General features: G+C 41.1%; 1 protein-coding gene across 1 annotated transcript in view; it reads left to right on the top strand.

Moving 5' to 3' along the window:
- SYNE2 (spectrin repeat containing nuclear envelope protein 2) overlaps positions 1-22,093 on the top strand; it is a 275,888-nt gene that overhangs the window by 16,963 nt on the left and 236,832 nt on the right. The window contains exons 2-3 of the mRNA XM_073349866.2: positions 7,011-7,139; positions 21,913-21,974. Coding sequence (XP_073205967.2) covers positions 7,061-7,139; positions 21,913-21,974 — 141 coding nt within the window. The 5' untranslated portion in view covers positions 7,011-7,060. The remainder of the gene's footprint in view (positions 1-7,010; positions 7,140-21,912; positions 21,975-22,093) is intronic.

Raw genomic sequence — 22,093 nt, 5'->3', positions numbered from 1 at the left:
TTATCGTAAAAAAAACAGGAAGGAAAAATCTGTACCATTTTCAAGGCAACCTTGATTGTGTGCCTGATTCTCATTGACATTTATGCCCTTTTACAGCACTCTGACAATGTACAGTGGAAGTAATTATCATTTTCTTCCACTTTAAATGCCCTTTACACCATCAGTGGTATCAAATGGCCTGTGTAAATGAGACTCAGGCCCTGGGTCTCTGTTAAGACAATAAACAAGCAATTTGAATGGTAATCCCAAAGGCAGAATAGAAATGTTTCTAAATAAAAGAGCAATTTATTGAAATAAGCTCGATCAAAATAGGCTACATTTTCCTGTTTATCTTGGTTTGTCAAGCTGCCAAGTGAGAGTTAATGTCACCATAACGGTCCTAGAATCCTCCTCCCTCTTCCCTTCTGAATGTTGACAAATGAGGCAGGTTTTCGACACTGCGGAGAAGGGTATAAAGAGTTGCTCATGTGGCTGTACATCAAGGACACTTCTGTTGTTTTGGTGGGAACATGATATAAGGAGTCAGCTGAAATCAGATTTCCTAGAGTGTCCCACTTTTCTCAGCTGACCAATACTGATTTTATGTCCATCCATGTTTTTTACTTTTTTTTAATGATGTAACTATTCCCCTCAGCCCTTTACGAATGTTTTATTTAATGGGATGGCCTGCATTGTGGCTGCATTATGCCATGCAGTGGGAAGGCATCACAGGCAGAGCAGCTATACAAGGGAGCCTTTGGACTTGCTGTGCACTGGAGAAAGTATCTCCATTTTGGCCTTGAATGTGCTGCTCTGGAGGGCAGCAGTGGGTCAGGCAAGGACATTTTTCATGTATCCAGAGGCTTCAGCACAATGCATAAGTGCAGTGTAGGCCCTGTAGCTGTGAATGGTAGTTTCCAGAGGTGAAATCCCAGCCAAAACTCCAACTGACTTCAGTGGGGCCAGGATTTTGCTTCAGTTCCCTAGACTTCCTGCACTCTACTGCTCCCTCAAGGAGAGGGCCCTTAACCCACTGAGCCACCTCTCGGCATCAGTCTCTTTTTTGAGTTACTGCATAGACCGTTACAGTCACTCTGACCATTTTGTGTTCTTTACTAATAAGAAGAGATAACTGAATGAGGGTAACTGCAGGTTAATTGAAAATTCAGGTTTATCAGACTACTATATAGGCTCCATTTCTGGATTTCTAGTTATGAGGAAATACATCTGAGGTAAACTCTAGCTCTAAAAATAGAACACAGCCAAATAGAACACACATTTCTCTGGGGGCCAAATTCTGGCCTTGGATGCATTCAGACTGATGTATTTAGGAGCTGTGTTCATGCATTTTTAGGGCAAAATTTGGTCTAGTGTATTGACCTCAAATAATTAAATTTCACAGTCTCTCTAAAAAATCATGACTGAAAGTCTCAACAGCTAGTGATAACCTGAACAATTACAATCATTTAAACAAGAGACACTATGTGCAGTCTTAAAGAAAATGGACCTATATTATGTGAAAGTTCAGCGTTTTTAATGAAAACGGCAACATGCTTTAAAAATGCAGCATTAGTGCAATTTAAAGTATGTAATTCTCCTGCTGAAATTGGTGATAATATGTTTAACAAAAAGGACTATCAGGAAAGATACTTTTTTTTTTTTTTAAAGTACACATTGTTGTCTGATAAATTTAATGAGAAGATCAGTTGTACTTTTTTAACAGGAAGCACTATTTGTATATAAACCAAAACAAAGAAGTAACATTTGTTGGCCTTAAAAACATAGCCTTTGTATAGCCTTATGTTTTGCTTGGACTCTTGCCAGGATTATAAACGGATTGGTGGGAACCTCTGGGAAAGAAAAAACGTACCATCGCTGGTTCTCGTAAATAAAGTAATCATAGAAGGGACAGTCTTATAACTTGTACTCCTGTTAGTAATCTTACCCATGCAGCTCACCTTCAATGGGACTGTTCTCATAAATAATTACTCATGTGAGTATGGGATACAGGATTAGATCTAGAGTTAGAGCCCAACTGATTCTCCACTGTGCCTGAGCAGAACTAGTTAGGATGGCTGAACTTTTCCATGTTCACTTCTCTGAGGGAAGAGGCAAAGTTGTCTCCGATGGTTCAGAGCTTCCCAACTCACATGTGGAGCACAGTTTAATGGAGAGCTTGATACACTGTCCTCTGCAGCAGGGACTTGTGTGGAGTAGGGACACAGTCATGACCATCCTCACTACCAATTTCAGGGTGGCTAGAGTCCTGATGGGAAGCAGTTACTTCTCTTGGGAAAACATGGGGACTGTGCTACTCAGAACTAACGTGCTTTTAATGGATTTAAATCTTACCTTTAACTTTCCTGGAAGAAGTTGAATTCTTGCTTATTGAATGATGAAAGTATGTGACATGTTTTATTTTTCATGGAAAATGAAGCCAGTCAAGGAGATAATGGGTCAGAGCATCAGCTGGAGTAAATCAGCGTAGCTCTGTTGACCTTAGTGGAACTAGCTGATTTGTACCAGCTGAGGAACTGGCTCAATATCATTTGGGGAAAGGGAGTTGTGTATTTACGATGAAGAAGTGTTCCAGCTGGGTGCTGTAGAACTGGAAAGGTTGTCAAGACAATATCTCCTCAGAAGCCCCTGGGTACATTCCAAGCATTTTTCCCTGGAAATGAACTACTTTTGCATTCAGTCTAGAGCAGGAGTCCACCCTGCTGAGGGTGTTTTGTTGCAAGGGTCTCAGAGAAGTGCATGTAAAAATACCTAACCCCCTGATGATTTTTCATGTAAGTAAACCTATTGAAAAATGGTAAATATAATGTTGAGGCAGAAACCTGTAGGTCACATCTCAGCATGCTATAAATTACTTTAAAACAAAAGATGTATCAACCCATCAGAACTTGGATGAAAATGTAAATACCTATAGAACCTTAATTGTTGTGATGTCTGTGGGAATTCTCTCAGTCATATATAATGACATGGTCTTGAAAATTTCCCATTGAGAAATGAGCTCAAAACTCATTATAGGTATAGATACTACTGATTCTATTCTAATGTATTTCAAAAATAAAATATAAAAGATCTCTGTTAATTATTAGGCAGCAAATAGAACTCTACAATGAAAAAAAACACTAAAGACAAAAATCAGCTGTTTCTATCCATGACATCTGCTCCAACTGGACTCATGTTTAATAATAATCTGTTGCTAGGATCAGGCTTGAGTTTATATGTAGAGGCCTCTGCAGAGGGAAATACTTTCAGAATTCCTGGGTGTGTCATAAATAATCAGTGGCACTGAAGAGAAGAGGGAAAAAAAGAACAAGCAATATGAGGATCCACAGTAGGAATGACTAAAAAGAAAAGGAGTAATTGTAATTCCCATTGCAACATCAACATAATGTGTGCAGCCAAACTAGTTTATCAGCTGCCACGTATTAGTTGTATAGCAATGAGCACCCTAGAAATAGTTGCTTATAAATAAACAAGCAGAGAGTAAGAATATTACCCACAACTTTGCAATATAATCGTCTGTGTATGAGTTCTAATCTAATTAGAACTTGTCTAGATGGGGAAATTTACTGGCAATGTAATTATACTGGTATAGTTATGCTAGTAAATTTCCCTGTGTAGATAAGACCTAAGTTTTTAGGAGCTGGGTCATTTACTTCCATTATCCCAATGATTTTAAATCCACATCAGTCCCAGATTTGGAAATCTGCATGTAGCATATGACAAGTGAAACATACCTACTGGGTATAGAAATATCAGGCTCAAACAATGCATCCAAATTATAACAGCAACAACAGAACGTTCTCAGGCTCACTTGAGGCAGGATTGTTTTCTAGTTATTTAATAACCATGGTGCTAATCCTGAGATCACAAACGTGCACATTTGGACCAAACGCAGTAGAAACCCTGTGTGCTGGATGGTACCATGGTCACTTCCACATGGGAAGAACTCTGCTGTGGATCTTGACCCTGCAAGGTGCGGGGAAAGGGGCATATTGGGGGCATGGATCCACAAAGGAGAGAACCAATACAGCTGTGGCTCAGAGGGCTTTGTCATCCACTCTACACCCATACCCAGCAGGTTGTAGCTTGGCTGCATGGGTTTGTGGCCCTTATTTCACTTTTGGCTATCTCTGAGCTCCACTGTGTGAGCTCAGGATTTTTAGGATTGGGTCCCATAGGAAGACTCAGTCGAAGTGCACAATGTTACACAGGTAACCTGTGTAATTACTGCAAACACACATTATTAAACTGATAAATTAATTTGTAATTATAACGCATAATTACACAGATTTTGCTGAGAATAGCATCATCTCCACTATAAATCATATGGATTCTACATTTGGTAACTTCTTTTTTTTTCATAAAATTAAATATCATGACTGTCTCTGGAGTAAATAAAAATATACTCACAAAATGCAGTGATACAAATTATACACTTAAAGCTCTGAAATCTCCACTGGTGAAGCCTCTAAATCTATCTCAGACTCTCCTTTCTTCAGAGTCTAGAATGTAGTCATAAAGGCTATTTAAGAAAGCACCGTTATCTGGTCATCTCTCTTGAAGTAAAGCATGTATGTAAGTCTCACTGGGGACATGGGAGTTAAAACAGTGTTGCTATCTCTCATGATTTTGAAGATAGTCCCATGATTTTTCTGAGTTTGACTCACGATTTTTTGAGCTCATGGGATTGGCAATACTTACAGAAGCTTAAATGCTTTCCTGAACTTTCAAGCGAGATGGAAAGGCAAAGGTAATTTCTTCAACTGAGGTTTCTATCCATACTGAAATGGCACACTGCCATTCAAAAGCTTTTAATTTTTTTTAAAACATAGTTTTTACATAATTACCCTTTAATACATTCTGTTATAAGGAACTGCTACACATAATTGTGTCAGATAGTTATCCAATAAAAGGATCAGTGTAAATGTAGAATAAAAAAGGAAATATTTAATAGGAACAGGAAAGCAATAGCAATCAATCTTATTAACCTAGTGTGTGCAGTAGATTTATTAAGGCTAGATATAATACAGTTACTCACACTGAATAGTATCTTACTTTGAGTGAAGTCCCACTGAAGTCAAAGGTACTATTTTTGGTGTCAGATGCTACTCCATGTGAGTAAGAAGGTTGCAATCTAGCCCTAAATTTATGAGGCAGATATTGCACTGGGTTTTCATTTTGGATATGTAATAAATCCAAGTACAGTATAGGTTGGTTAAAATTATTATGATTAATTTATGTGTACTATAGTAATACCTAGAGACACCACCTGAGATTAGAGAGCACATAGTAAGAGAGTTTTTTGCCCTCAAGAGTTTACAGTCTAAATAGACAAGAGAGATAAAGGGTGGAAGGGGAAACTGAGGCACAGAGTGTGACATGATGTGTGTCACAGCAGGTTAGTGGCACAGCTGGGAATAGAACCCAGGTCTACTTGCTCCCAGTCTAGGGCACTATCCGCTGCATTACACTTTCTCTTTAACATTTAAAATGTCTTGATTTTTATTGAGACTTCCATAAACACCTTTTGTCTTTTAAATACATTGGAAAAATAATCACCGTAGAACTTTAGGGCCAAATCCTACTCTGCATGTTCACAAGCGCATTGACTTCAATGTCATATGAGTCAGATGAACAGGTTTTGGCTTTTAGTGTAGTGTCACCTCATGAAATAGGCCCATGGAAGACAGGAAACATTGGTATTCAGTATATACGTATCCTCTCATTGTTTGGGGATTTCAACTGTTTCGTTTTTAGAAGTTTGGCGTTCACTCTTAAAGGAACACTGAAAACTGGGAGCAAGCTTTCTTCTTGATTGAACATTCTTTTAAGATTCTGTAGGCTGGGGTGCTGAAACAATTTGTGTAGTGGGGGTGCTGAGAGCCACTGAACCAAACTGTAAACCCTGTATATAACGGAAACCACTTCAAGCCAGGGGGTGCTGCAGCACCCCCTGCACCCATAGTTCCAGCACCTATATATGTAGGAAAGAAAGGCAGAATGTTTTTTCAGTGTTTCGCAGTCTTAAATGTTAGCCTTTTGTTCGAACCAAATAAACACAGAAAGGAGAGGTTAATTTTCAGCATCGTGATTAGGAGTTTAGATACACAAAACTAAATATTAATAAATAATAAGAATTGGGAATGCCACTCGTTATACTTGATGCTGAAAATGTACTGTTGTTTGTGAACAGAGTTTAAGAACAGACCTGTTTGACTTTATTTAATTTTTTAACTTTTTGATAAAAATATCAGTCTGTATTTGAGAGGCCAGTTTTTCTCCCACTGTCAGGTTAAACAATGTAGTTACTAGAGTCACATACATAACACTATGTTTTTTAAAAAGGATACTGTATATTGTTCTCTAAGATGGCATTAGAGATGGGGGAGGCATCCACAGAAGGGAAAAAACGAGCGCTAGAAAATAAAACTCCTTTGTGAGAAATAGACTTTGTGGGAGAAGGGGGTAGCTAAGATACAGATAGGAACAGCAAGAATGATTGTTCTGTTATGTCAACCATCACCTTTTTTGTTACACTTTAATTGTGTAGTCTTTGCAAGCTCAGCTGCTATTGTTTTCAGTCTGTTCTAACAATTATCAAGCAGGAAAGGAAGTCTGTAAAATATAAAGATTTAAAGAAAACCTTTTGGGTTAGTCTGTAACAAATGTACATGAGCCTTTGTCAACCTGATTTCCTACAAAAAGCCTACAGTGTTTTGAATCTTTCTAATTGCAGTGCTTTCCTTTTTATGACAAGACACATTTGAATCCATGATTTGAATTCTGGAGTTCAGCCAGCCATTAGAAATAACCTGAATAAAGCCAAAGGACAATAACTTTATGATTCAAAAAGTAGGCGTAGTCACTTTGTTCTACATAAGCTAAGGAAACACCTTAGCAGGAAAAAGAATAAAGCATATCTCCTATCAGACTATAGCATTTAAGAGCACCAGTTCTTAATGAAAACACAGAGGTGCTGATCTCCTAACTTTTCTTTTTCTTTCTCATTTCAGTTTGTCAGATGAAATAATGTGGGAATGATACAATCTTCAAGGAGTTTAATATGGCATGCAAGAAATCATCTCCATCAGCTGAGGAGCAATCTTCCACGGAAATAGATGATCTTCAGATTTCACTGCACGGTAAGTTACGCAAGTTTCATGTAACTTTTCATGACAGTTTTTGACAAATGTCTGTGGCTGTGAGTAAGTTGAGTGAAAATCTGAAATCCAATGAAACATAAAAATAGTATCAGATATAGTTAATTTATTTCTGTACTGTACACAGACTTCTGTAAATATCTCGCCAGAGGCTTTTCAAATGGAAAGTGAAACATAGTACTGAGCTTTTCTTCATGGTATTTACAGAGTCATTGCCTTTTTTGGAACAGATTTTCTCACAGTTTCTTATGTTTTCTGTAGCTGAACACATGTTACTGTAAACAATTGTCAAGGAAAATATTAAAGGGTTACACAATTCCTATAATTTATTATGTATCTCTGCAAATTAAAAAATACCTTTGCTTGCCTAATTTTTATGTGCTATTAGTGGAAAGCACTAAAGAGTCTTTGCTTTAGATAATACTTTAGTCTTGCTGCATTTTCTTCTTATTTCTTGTCTCCGTCCCCTGTGGATATATATTTCAGGGCCTCAATGAGCATAAAATCTCTCTGGCATCCCCACAAACTCATTAAAGACCAGATTCTGCCCCCCTCACTCACACTGAGTCACACACTACAAAGCAAGCAGTCCCCTTTATTTCATTGGGACTACTTGAGTCATAAGGTGCTGGTCAATCTGAGTAAGGGAGGCAGAATTGGGCTCTAAAAATGATAAAGCTAAAGGTTCCTTAACCATTTGTTGGAGTGTGCAGGACTGAGAAGAATTTCTTTCCCCCTAAACTTGTCTCCCTGGATAAATTTTGGAATGTGTTTTTGAAATAGCAGTACTTGTCTTGCACATTAATAGGGAGTTTTGTTTAAATGTTTATGGTATGCTATGTTTCCTTGCTTGGTTTCTTTGATAGCCAATCCTACAGTCTTTCTGCATGCAAAAACTGATCTTGATTTCAGGATCAAGTCCATTACAAAGCTGATTTTTCAGTTTTTTGTCTGCTGTAGGGGGAAACGGGCTGCATCACCGCCTGTAAAAGGATTTCACAATGGCTCAGTTATGGTGAAGTTACTCTTTGATTTATTTGAGGGAAAACATTGAAGACAGATGAACCTGGTGCAAAAAACGAATCTGCAAAGTGTCTTCTGTCATCCTGATCTGCACAAATGTTTCTTGAGCTATGAATTGTAATTAATTACTATTTACAATGATCTAAAGCTAAACTTCTTTCTAACTGATATCTTTTCCTTTTGCACTTGACTTCATTACAGTCAGAATACATCAACGGACTAAGAAGTGAGACCCTGGTAGAACCTTTGGGGCAGAATTACAGAACTGGAAATATATGCTTAGAAGCACTAAAGACATATTTCTTAAGATAGTAGACAGAAACCACTAGCCTTGAAATCAGTAGATCCTCAGTAACAGATGGCAAGTGGGAATAACAGGGAAATTCAAGAGCAAACACTAAAGCTAAGAGTTTTTCAGAAATAGAAGCCTAAAGTTAAGCTTCTAGAAGTAAGATTTTCAAAGTGTCTGGAGATTTTGTGTTTGTCAGTTTTTGGGTACTCAGCTTGAGACACCTTAGAGAGGGCTCATTTTCAGAGCGTGAGGGCTCAGTACTTTCTGAAAATCAGATCACTTATTTAGATGCTTAAATATGGACTTAGAAGTCTGTCATTAGGATGTTGTTTTTGAAAATCTTAATTCTTAACTGTGTGATTTATGTTCACTTTTGTATAATGCACAGGTTAAAAGAAACTAGTGTGTATCTTTTAGTTTTGGAAAAAGAAAAAAAAACTGAGCAGGCATGTAGTCTGGGTGACTAGCCTTGATAATACATTCAGAAGTCAGTACATTACTTTACCTGGAAGGCATCCAAGGACATCAAAACATTGATCTAATCTGGTTGCTATAGGGACAAAGTCAATAATTTTTTCAGTCAGTCTTGGTCTCAGCCAAGTAATAGTTCTAATAGTGTCAAAGGAATATTTAACCATTCTACTAATATATGTAAGGACCAAATTCTCAGTTTAGATTAGATGAGCAATTCATTTTAGATTGTAAACTTAATGGGGCAGCGACCATCTTTTTGTTCTGTGTTTTTACAGTGCTTCGTGTAATAGGGTTCTGGTCTGCGACTTGGACTTCTAGGTATTACCACAATACAAATACATAATAATCAGCTGGTATAAAATCAGTGTAGCTCCACTGAGTGATGGTTTTTATGTGTTTTATGAGAACTCTGTGATATACAACATGCAGAGCTACAAAAAGATTTTGAAATATTAAAATTACAGGTTGTCACACCCCATGGCCATCAAGATTATAATACGAACTTTTGTTTAAATTAATGTTAATATTAATTTGTTAAATTAATATCAGCATTCTGCATTCACTGCATTAGCTACTGAACTTTTAGAAAGGAAAACTGTTCAAGGTGTGGCAACTTCCCCTAAAATTGTCATACTTGACCACAGAAGAAAAGACATGGTAAAAGAAAACTATATGTAAAAGGAAGAAAGGTAACTTGGTTCATAGTGAGTCAGTCTTTGTAGTTAGATAGTTTAAGAAGATATAAATTAAGTTTAATAAAGCTTGAAAATGTTGGATCAGATTCTAGGTACAACACAGGAGGTGAGGAGAGTGGGAAGGATGGTGCAAAGGTGACCTTACACCCAGTATGGCCAGTCCCAAGCATTCACAAATCCTGCTCCAAAATCATGAGATTTTAAAAATCTCATAAATCATATTTTTGCTCTCTGTTTTTTGGTCTTTAGAGTGTCATGTTTTCAAGCTTTACTCCACAACCATGGGAGGGCTAAAAAGTTTTACTTATTTATTTATTTTTTAAATGAAAGCTGAGATTTGTATGTAATCACAAGACTCCAGCAGCTGGGGTTTTAAGACACCAACTCTTGAGAGACTCTTAGTAAAATCACAAGATTTGTCAATGCTGTACACCTCCAATATGCTCTACTGCTGCAGGGTCCGATGTGGCATGCAGCATACCTTAGAGCAGCCTCCGAGACTGCTCTAATGTGTGGTGGCTCTGCATAGCCACTTAAAGGGGATGCAGCCAAGTCTGGAACTGGACCCATTGTACTGACTGGGTATATGTTTACAATATTTATCATTCATGTAGGAAGTGTTTAATAAATGAGGGGCTGCTCCTGCCTGGGCAGAGTGTATTGGAGATCATGCCCAATACATGATGCATTAGTTAAAAGGATATTGCCTCTATTGTATTTATACACGGTGCCTAAATCAGACAGTCGCAAACTGTGGGGCCTGGCCTCCTGTGCAGTGTTTCGGTGGGACCTAAAACTCTTGCTTCACTTGTTTATTTACACTCTTATAACTAAAGATGGCTGCCTGGGATTTTGTGTTAGATTTCTGTGTTTCCTTCTTCCAGCTTCAGCTAAGGGTTCTCCCATGCACTCAGCACAGCTGCAAGGGCTGAGCAGATGTTCCTCTGCAGTGACTGCTCCTGGCCGCCAGGTGCCATTCCACTGACAGCAGGGGCTGTCTTTCCTCTGCTCTCCTCGCATCCTCCTTGCAGATGCCCAACCAGTGTGATACCAGTGAGGGAGGAGGCAGCAGCCAGTTGCCCCCGTGCTTTGTTGGCAGGGTGGTGCAAGGGGCAGTCTGCTGCCTAGCCCCCTCCCAGTAGATGTTCTGCTGGAGGCCTGGTCCCATGGAGGAACTTACAGGCTGCTCTCAGGTTTCAGTTTGGGTCACTTTTGTCCTCTCTAGACAAGCTGTGGGCATAGAAACCAGCTCCTCTCTCTTGCTGAGCTGTGCTGCGGCCTTTAGTTGCTCAATGCCCTTTAGTACCCAGGTATGCCACAAAAGGCCGATATACAATTATATGCAAATGTCTCTAGTACATGGGGAGGGGCGGCCTGGGCTCATTTCCTTTGATACAAGCAGGGCCCGATGGTAAAAGGTTTGGGAGCTACTGGGCGAAGCAGCTCTCATGTAATCCAGAAGTTACCTTGAAATGAGGAGAGGGTGTGAGGGCAGAGGTGTATGTGTGGTGGAGGTGAGCAGTAAGATATGGCAGCTGGGCTAGTATCTGGAGCTGATTAGAAGCTTTTCTCTATTTGCAGCAGGACATTTTATTCATTTCTTTGATGCAGGTTAGGATGGGTTGGTAAGTGTCCCAAAGGACACACCTGGTCCTTTCCCCAGCTCACCTTTTCCAATACTAATTCCTGTTAGGAAAGCCTGGATGCACAGGGGTGGTAGGTGTGAGCTCCCTGCTGAACAAGCCTAGGCAGGATACAGAATTTACTTTCCGTGCTTGCTGAGCCAATTTGAACACCAGCACTGGAGCGTAATTCCCCTTCTTAATGCATTTGAGGGCCACTTAACCCTGTGATTCTGTGTTGATAATAGAAATAAAGACAGGATATGTCTGAATATGAAATATGCTGTTGAGTTCTCCAGTTATACGCTGCTCTATCCTTTTCATGGAATATAGAAAAGGATTAAAATGATGGTGTATGGCCAGCGGAGTGTACAAGTTACAATTTTTTTTTTATTTGTAGAGTTGATTGGTGGTGGCAAATTTGCATAAACGGGAGTAATGTGTTCTTTTTAGTAGGTTGCATCATGTTGGGTGTCATAGCATCAGTGTGACCCCAAAATTCCACTATACAAATAGTTTAGGGAGGATGAGAGGGTTGGAAAAAAAAAAAGCAGGTTTTCAGCCTGTTACATTTTGGAGCTAAATACCAAATGCATGGATGTAGCCTTTCAACAATTCATTAGCAGAGTAGGTGCTCAGTTGTTTTCTTTATTTATTGACATGTATATATTAATATTTGATGGTACCCAAAAGGATGATGATATAAGAGGATGAGAGCAGAAACTATTTTAGGTGTGTTTAATAATTTAACATATTGCAATGATTTAATTTAATTCAAATGTGTTGAATAGTCCCTGAATGATTAGGAAGAAAGAATAACAGTGTGTTTTCTGTTTACTTGAAACCTCACAAATAGTGATAAGTGGATAATTTTTTCTGCATTTTATATTAGAGTACATGCATCTTTCCAAAATTGCCTTCTGCTTATCTGCATCTCCTTTATTTTACTTGCATGAGTATGTACCTGTCAGGTGGACTTGGTATTCCAGAGATTGCTCAAACTGGGAATTCCTAGATGGTAATCCTCTGGGGTCTAACCTAATCCCTGGTCTGTCCAGATTGCTGTTTTATTACAACTAGGGATTCTGGATTTTAACTAGAATAGGAAAGAGTCCATTAAACAACACTGGCTCTGTTTTGCACGAGTCACTTTTAAAAATGGAAAAGTTCCTATCAGGGGACTTACAGTGAAATTTACATCCTGTTTATGGTGTCTGCTGTAAATCCCAGTATCCTGCCTGCAGTTCACTTCTTGATTGCACATAGCAACTGCATGGCATGCGGCCTTTTGGTATGTGGGCTTAGGATGCAAACAGTATATGAGATGTGCTAAAAAAGTTTGTATGAGTATTTTTCTTTCACTTTTCAAGTAAACCTATAAAAAACAATTGGTCTAAGAAGTTACCTGGTATTATAAGAGCCAAAACTCAACACTGAAAATGAGTAAAATAAACTCTCCTACCCCCCAGTAAAGAGGAAGGATGGTCCAGTGGTTAGGGTGCTAATCTGGAATGCAGGAGGTTTCCTGCTCCAGAAGAGATGTCCTGTGTGACCGTGGGCAAGTTACTTAGTCTCTCTGTGCCTTAGTTCAGTGGCAATAATAGCACAGGCCTACCTCATAGGGATGCTGTGAGGATAAATAAAGACAGAGGGGTTCAGATACTGTACGATGATAATGGGGCACATAGAATCATAGAATCATAGAATATCAGGGTTGGAAGGGACCCCGAAGGTCATCTAGTCCAACCCCCTGCTTGAAGCAGGACCAATTCCCAGTTAAATCATCCCAGCCAGGGCTTTGTCAAGCCTGACCTTAAAAACCTCTAAGGAAGGAGATTCTACCACCTCCCTAGGTAACGCATTCCAGTGTTTCACCACCCTCTTAGTGAAAAAGTTTTTCCTAATATCCAATCTAAACCTCCCCCACTGCAACTTGAGACCATTACTCCTCGTTCTGTCATCTGCTACCATTGAGAACAGTCTAGAGCCATCCTCTTTGGAACCCCCTTTCAGGTAGTTGAAAGCAGCTATCAAATCCCCCCTCATTCTTCTCTTCCGCAGGCTAAACAATCCCAGCTCCCTCAGCCTCTCCTCATAAGTCATGTCTTCTAGACCCCTAATCATTTTTGTTGCCCTTCGCTGGACTCTCTCCAATTTATCCACATCCTTCTTGTAGTGTGGGGCCCAAAACTGGACACAATACTCCAGATGAGGCCTCACCAATGTCGAATAGAGGGGAACGATCACGTCCCTCGATCTGCTCGCTATGTCCCTACTTATACATCCCCAAAAGCCATTGGCCTTCTTGGCAACAAGGGCACACTGCTGACTCATATCCAGCTTCTCGTCCACTGTCACCCCTAGGTCCTTTTCCGCAGAACTGCTGCCTAGCCATTCGGTCCCTAGTCTGTAGCTGTGCATTGGATTCTTCCATCCTAAGTGCAGGACCCTGCACTTATCCTTATTGAACCTCATCAGATTTCTTTTGGCCCAATCCTCCAATTTGTCTAGGTCCTTCTGTATCCTATCCCTCCCCTCCAACGTATCTACCACTCCTCCCAGTTTAGTATAATCCGCAAATTTGCTGGGAGTGCAATCCACACCATCCTCCAGATCATTTATGAAGATATTGAACAAAACCAGCCCCAGGACCGACCCGTGGGGCACTCCACTTGATACCGGCTGCCAACTAGACATGGAGCCATTGATCACTACCCGTTGAGCCCGACAATCTAGCCAGCTTTCTACCCACCTTATAGTGCATTCATCCAGCCCATACTTCCTTAACTTGCTGACAAGAATACTGTGGGAGACCGTGTCAAAAGCTTTGCTAAAGTCAAGAAACAATACATCCACTGCTTTCCCTTCATCCACAGAACCAGTAATCTCATCATAAAAGGCAATTAGATTAGTCAGGCATGACCTTCCCTTGGTGAATCCATGCTGGCTGTTCCTGATCACTTTCCTTTCATGCAAGTGCTTCAGGATTGATTCTTTGAGGACCTGCTCCATGATTTTTCCAGGGACTGAGCTGAGGCTGACTGGCCTGTAGTTCCCAGGATCCTCCTTCTTCCCTTTTTTAAAGATTGGCACTACATTAGCCTTTTTCCAGTCATCCAGGACTTCCCCCGTTCGCCACGAGTTTTCAAAGATAATGGCCAATGGCTCTGCAATCACAGCCGCCAATTCCTTTAGCACTCTCGGATGCAACTCGTCCGGCCCCATGGACTTGTGCACGTCCAGCTTTTCTAAATAGTCCCTAACCACCTCTATCTCCACAGAGGGCTGGCTATCTCTTCCCCATTTTGTGATGCCCAGCGCAGCAGTCTGGGAGCTGACCTTGTTAGTGAAAACAGAGGCAAAAAAAGCATTGAGTACATTAGCTTTTTCCACATCCTCTGTCACTAGGTTGCCTCCCTCATTCATCAAGGGGCCCACACTTTCCTTGGCTTTCTTCTTGTTGCCAACATACCTGAAGAAACCCTTCTTGTTACTCTTGACATCTCTGGCTAGCTGCAGCTCCAGGTGCGATTTGGCCCTCCTGATATCATTCCTACATGCCCGAGCAATATTTTTATACTCTGCCCTTGTCATATGTCCAACCTTCCACTTCTTGTAAGCTTCTTTTTTATGTTTAAGATCCGCTAGGATTTCACCATTAAGCCAAGCTCGTCGCCTGCCATATTTACTATTCTTTCGACTCATCGGGATGGTTTGTCCCTGTAACTTCAACAGGGATTCCTTGAAATACAGCCAGCTCTCCTGGACTCCTTTCCCCTTCAAGTTAGTCCCCCAGGGGATCCTGGCCATCCGTTCCCTGAGGGAGTCGAAGTCTGCTTTCCTGAAGTCCAGGGTCCGTATCCTGCTGCTTACCTTTCTTCCCTGCGTCAGGATCCTGAACTCAACCAACTCATGGTCACTGCCTCCCAGATTCCCATCCACTTTTGCTTCCCCCACTAATTCTACCCGGTCTGTGAGCAGCAGGTCAAGAAAAGCGCCCCCCTAGTTGGCTCCTCTAGCACTTGCGCCAGGAAATTGTCCCCTACGCTTTCCAAAAACTTCCTGGATTGTCTATGCACCGCTGTATTGCTCTCCCAGCAGATATCAGGAAAATTAAAGTCACCCATGAGAATCAGGGCATGCGATCTAGTAGCTTCCGTGAGCTGCCGGAAGAAAGCCTCATCTACCTCATCCCCCTGGTCCGGTGGTCTATAGCAGACTCCCACCACTACATCACTCTTGTTGCACACACTTCTAAACTTAATCCAGAGACACTCAGGTTTTTCTGCAGTTTCATACCGGAGCTCTGAGCAGTCATACTGCTCCCTTACATACAGTGCTACTCCCCCACCTTTTCTGCCCTGCCTGTCCTTCCTGAACAGTTTATAACCATCCATGACAGTACTCCAGTCATGTGAGTTATCCCACCAAGTCTCTGTTATTCCAATCACGTCATAGTTCTTTGACATCACCAGGACCTCCAGTTCTCCCTGCTTGTTATTAAGGCTTTGTGCATTTGTATATAAGCACTTGAGATAACCTGTTGATCGCCCCTCATTCCCAGTATGAGGCAGGAGCCCTCCCCTCACAGACATTCCTGCCTGTAGAAGTACCTTAGATATCTAGATAGGTAGAAGTACATAGAAGTACCTTAGATATCTAGATAGATAGAAACCTAATGATCACAAAGCTCAGTATAATGAGTCTTCTTGAGTTGGTGAGGGTGTCTGTGGACTGGAGAATTTGCTTTCAATTTCTGGGAATGGGAGGTCATAAGTAGGTGGTTTGGGGTCAGGGGCTCACATTTACCTGCTGCACAGAGGGGTGATGTGATGATTAATATCTGTGCAGCACTTTGAACACATAGGTCCTGATCCAAAGCCCACTGAAGTCAATGGAAAGACTCTTGCTGACTTCATTTGGCTTTGGACAGGCTCATAAAACTTGATGAAAGTATCTTTATTACTGACTGATAACATAACACTGTACGGGTGGACATTAGCATCAGCTCTGGAGACTTCTTTTTCTGCCTTCCTATTAGGAGTGAATGAAACTGCATTGATTGGTGGAGGGGAATGGAATAAATAGAAATCACTGTTTTGAATTTCCACCCATATGGCGAATGTGTAATTATTTTTCTAAAAGTGCAGGAACTTACCCAGCACTTGCAGCTAACTGGAACTGGAACTGTGAAAAGGAGGGGAATGGGCAAGGCTATGCTAGAGGTAATTCTTCCTGTTCAAATGAAAATGGTAATAAGATAGAAATAAATTAAGTTGCAGGATTGGTTCAGTTATTTTAAAATAACGTAATTTAACTGTTTAAAATCCATATCTCTAAAAAATCATGCAGTATCAAATACTTCATTGGCTGTGATATCCCAGAGATCCTGCTAATGAATAACCTGTTCAGTATGTTCACTGTATCAGAATGTTTTGACAAGCACTCAGGGCCAAATTGTGGCCATCTTGTGCTGGTGCACTGTACCACCACTTCCTGCGTGCAGGGAGAAGCAGGCTCTTCAGTGCTGCTACGTCCCACCTTTATGCAGCTGTGCAGGAAAGGCTGGGAGAAAGTGGGAAGAGGGCATAACTTAGATTTCTCCCCTTCCACATGCCTGGTGGTGTAATTACACCAGCATTTGAGGGTATGTCTACACTGCAATGTAAATCCAGGGTTAGTAGAATCAAGTTAGCAGACCCTGGGTTTGTTAACCTAGGGCTTGAGTGTCTACACTCATTGAAACCCCAGATTAGGAATTGTTGAACCGTGGGTCACAATCTGGGGCTCCAGAGTCTACTCTGCATTATGTATGCCTGAGTCCAACCACCCATATCCCAGACTTCCTAGCACCCTCCCAAAATGTAACCATTCCATCCCTTTGTTCATGGTGCAGCATGATAAAACCTGACTGTCCACTAAACTAGACTGTCCGGAGGACAAAGAAAGTCAGTCCTTAGGATTGTGGGATAGCTTTGGTGGACTCTTAGAGTGTGAGCCCAATGGGGCTGTGTCTACACAGCAAAGCAATAGGGCTTGAATCCTGGGTCCCAGCTTGACTCAGGCTTGGAACTTCCACCCTCGTGGGGTCCTGGTATTCTGGGTCTGAGCCCAGGGTGAGTGCAATCTGTATGTTGACGGAAGGGGGGTTAGATTTGAGCCTGAACTCAAACCCTGGGCTTACAATGCAGTGTAGACATACCTGAGTGTGTGTGCTGTGACAGATCTATACCTATCACAGAGTATTCCTTTCCTGGAGCAGCGGGGAGACCAGCTGGGAGATTGCAGCTCCTTGACTCTCACTTTTTCCTTTGGGATGCTCTTGAAACAGTTCACCAATGCACTGCCCTATACTATGTACTAGATCGCATGCCGATGACCTAGACTTTACTGATCAGCCTGTTAAGTAGTGGCTGTGATTGTCCATGTCAGGACATACTAGTAAGTGTCCAACAGTTACTCTTTAGCATCAATTGCTGTATGTAACAGATTAATTATTATTGTTCCCCCCCCCCCAAAAGTTATTCTTTAAAGACTGACTTTAAAAAGCAAGAGAAAATAAATCTGAGATTTTTCAGGTGTTCTCATATTGTCAGATGCATGTTTGTCTCATCAGCTCCATTTTCTGGCATGGTAAGTTTGGGCACTGATTTTGCCAGGGGTGAAGGAAGTGCTGTATTAGTTTTTGGATAGCTTTATTTATTCTGGATCAGTTACATTTTGAAAACTAGGGCAAGATAAATCCAAGGCCGTTTAGAGTCCTATTAAAATGGCCAACAAAGAACTCATTCATACTCCTAGAAATAAAAATCCTTTTTAATGAACCTCATGATAGATACAAGAATTTGAGCGTTCATAAATCATTAAAGCCTTGGAGTCTTAGACTAGCGGAAATACACATTCACCGTAAAAATGAAGAAATAATCATCTGCCACTCTGCTAGGAACATGTCTAGAGTAGAATGTGTGGGGTGCATGGGCAGATGTGTGTATACTGATCTGAATGTTGTACTAAACCTGGCTACTATCCAAAGAGCTCTGTGAGCTGTTGGCTATTCTTGTAATGGAGCTTGTTATTGATTCATGACAGTTCTTTTTGTGGGTCAGGAAAGTAAACCAAGCTGTAGGCTAGATATGTGCTCAATCCTTACGCAGCCCCACAGGGTGCAGAAAGGAGAAAGAACTCCTTACCCCCATCTTTGCATTGCTTTCATGATGTCTGGGCACAGTGGCAGCTGTAGGCTGCAGGGTCTGCACCATAGGTTTTTCCCTTGGGAACAACTGGCAGGAGAGTGAGCAGGAGGGATGGGGAGTAGAAGGAGCCAATGTACCCTGCATAGGGGGGAGAATATCTGACACCATTAAATGGATTATTAAATTACCTGTCCCCAGTTCAACATGTGAGACTAGTTGCCTAAGTAAGGACTATTCCCATGAGAAAATATTTGCAGGATCAGGCCCATATTGTGTAACACTTTTGGACATGAACATCAGAAGCCACTGGCCTGATAGAGGCAAAAGATAAGTGCAAAGGGCTTAATGCGCCTCACTGTCTCTCAGAATCAGGCCCAAAAGCTAGTTCTCTGGCTCAGCAACAGCACAGTGTGTGTGAGCTAGGGGTGGGGCAAGAAGGGAGATGGAACCACTGGCTTCAGTGAAATATTGAGTCTTGGGTATACATTCCTTTTCAAATGGTAGAAATACCAGCCGTGCTTGCTTGCTACAGTCAGTAGCCATCACCCACTCAAATTTCAGTTAAATAATTGGCAAAGGCTCCATGATATTTTTGCAGCTTGAAATATAGCAAGGGGGTGTGGCTTGCTTATGTGCTAACTTGAATCCGATATCTTGGTGTTGTTTACCTAATTCCTAGAGCAGTAGTGATTATGATTTGCCTCAAATGCTGTATTTCTGTGTTTTATGTTTTTAATTTTATCCCTTTTTCAAAACAAAAATTATTTTGATATTCTATTTCTGCATGCACACAGTCTCCTCTCCTTTTTAATTTAGTTTTAATGTTCATTTTTAAAAAAGTGAACAATATTATTATCACGAGAGAAAATAGAGTGCTACATACTTGGCTGTGGTGGAGTCAGGGTAGTACTATTACAAATACTAGTTACAAAGCATGATGGGTTATGGAGAACCATAGAAAGATTGTTTAGATGTATCATGCAAAGTATTATTGATGTGCAGAATATGAATATTTAATTCTGGGCAGATTTAGTATTAAGGCTTTGGTAGATGATCTAGAAATATGAACCAGAATTAACTATCTACTTCTTTAGGTGTAGATCCTGCACTGAGCTCTGCCCCTTTGTCTGTACAGAGTCTCACTTAATGGAGCTCTGTATGGGTGCAGAGTTAGATGCTAGTAAAGCCTGATGCAAGACTGGGGCTTTGGCATGGGAATTTGTGTTAGCTGTATTCCATGAGCATAATAAAAGTACTTGCTACACTTGTGTGAAATGGGTTTCATTTTCTCAAGCAGAGCAGTAAAGCTTTTTTTGTGGGCATATGTTCTGGGATCTTTCTGCAGGGGAATGGCTGGATTTTCATTGTAGAGTAATTCTGCATTTGGCCTGCAGTGCCAAGTGAACAAACCTTCTCTCATATTTATCTTTTGGATTATTTGTGCAGTCATATAGCGGGAAGGCTTTGGGGCACAAGGGCTGTTCGGTTTCACATGATCCCCTCTGCTAACATTTTTGTTTCTACCAGTTGCCTACTGGTTTAGAATCTGGACTCATTGCATGGTTAGAGATAACTCCATCCCCAAGATGGTTGCTAGGTTTTCAGTGCCCACAGAGCCCCTCCTACCAGCAGCCCATTGCTCTCAGGTCCAGTCACCTTCTACTTCATAGTGGGAGTTCTTGTTGAAGTCTGTGTAGGGGCAGGCACAAGTTGGGAGCTGTGCACAGGGCACTGCAGTGACTGCAGAATGGTCTTGGACAATTCTGTCAGGCCATCTTTGCTTTACTTTCCCCTCACACATGAGGGAGGGGAGGGCCCTCAAGACACAGTAGGAGTTCTGGGCCTCGGGATCTATGTAAGTGCAGATCCCCAAACCCGTCCTCTGCTCACTCCTCAAGCAGACACTCCCTTTCTGGTGCACTGGGGCTGCAGAGGGCCCCGTGCATGGTCACTCTGCCTGCACCCTCTCCTAGCGTCCTGCATTGTGTCAGTGATGCGGAGATCGTACTACTGGCCCTCCCAATCTGGATGAAAATCATACTTTGCGGATAGAGTTTGTTCCCTCTGCTGGGCTGGTACAGTGTGATCTCCCCTACCCTTTTCAGTCTGTTTTAACTAATGTTCTAGATACAACATTACACATCTTAGCTAACAAGAGCACTAGTTTCAAAATGTCCCACGAGTGTGCATACAAGTTGGAACCAAGAGAGAGGGATAAGTGCCATACACATGTCAGAATTTGTCCTAATTAAGTGGCCAAGTTAATTGGCCTGGTTTAATCATCTTTTTAGTTGGATTACCATAGGTCTGTTACCGTGCATCTCAGATTTCATGGCTTTAATCAGATGGGTTGCAGGTAGTGGGAAAGCTGTCAGGGGAGAGGAAGGTTGGTAGCAACCTAAGTTGAATGAAATATATGCCTAAAGCCTGGGAGGGACACCAGAAAAATCAAAATAGATTATGCCTTTAGATTTGTTCATGCAGCTCCCACTACCTTTAATGTGAGTCATGTGAGAGCATTTGATAATAATTGTAGTTGTATGCCAATTAACATACTATTCCTATTAGCTATACTGTGTAAAAATGAAGAATTAAATACAATTAGATCTTTGGGGGGTTCTTAAATAAAAGGGAGGGGAGGGAAAAAAAGAGAGTTTTTTGGTTTTCTTGCAGAGTCAATGGGACTTAGACACCTAGGGGTATGTATATACGGGGACAAAAGCCCGGTAGCACGGCCTCGACTTGCAGGGCTCAGGCTGTGGGGCTAAAAAATCGCTGTGTAGACATTTGGGCTTGGGCTGGAGTCTGAGTTCCCTCCTCCCTCACAGGATCTCAGAGCTGGGACTCAGGCCTGAGCCCAAATGTCTACATAATGATTTTTCAGCTTGGGAGCCTGAGACCTGTGAGCCCAAGTCAGCTGACCAGGACCTGCTGCTGGTTTTTTATACCTGTGTAGACAAACCCTCAGTGATTTTTGACACTTTTGACAATTTTACCCTAGACCTGAACTTTTAGAATTGCAACAGTAGATTTATGCTGACAAAAGGCCTAAGGCATTTGAGGCACATTTAGAAATAAGTTGAGGCCCAAGCTGTTTTAGACATATTGTTTTGTAGGCTCATTTGTTCATTTTACTATTTGCATTAGTTGAGCTTTTAAAAAAAATCTTAAAGAACATTAAGATTCTCTGTGTGGATGGACCTTTCCCTCAGATAAAGCCCCATCAACTCCAGTAAGAGTGCGTTTTCTGGTTGTGGAGCTTTTGGAGATGCTTTCATTTCTGAGTGGAGGAAAATACCAGTTAGATTCCAGAAAATAATATTAAAATCCGTATAAAAACCCACTGAGATAACTGAAGACAGAACTTAGATTTGAGTTGGAGTCCATGTTTCTCTTTGAAAAAGTGAAATAAAAATAATTAAATTGTTTTATTAAGTGATTTTTCTTTTTTCACAGTGGAGCAGGAATGTATCCAGAAGAAAACCTTCACTAGTTGGATAAATTCACAGTTGGCAAAGGTAGGAAAATGGTCTGTGGAACATAGTTTTGTCTCATTGTCTTGCAATAATGAGACCGTAGTTAAGGTTGCATCAGAAATGCTTTTCAGGTTTTCTGTATCTCAAAACCCTTTTTTCTG

This window comes from Lepidochelys kempii, chromosome 6, assembly GCF_965140285.1.
Source record: "Lepidochelys kempii isolate rLepKem1 chromosome 6, rLepKem1.hap1, whole genome shotgun sequence".
Taxonomy (NCBI): Eukaryota; Metazoa; Chordata; order Testudines; family Cheloniidae; genus Lepidochelys; species Lepidochelys kempii.
Note: the sequence above shows the minus strand (reverse complement) of the source record. Positions and strands in the feature narration are given on the sequence as shown.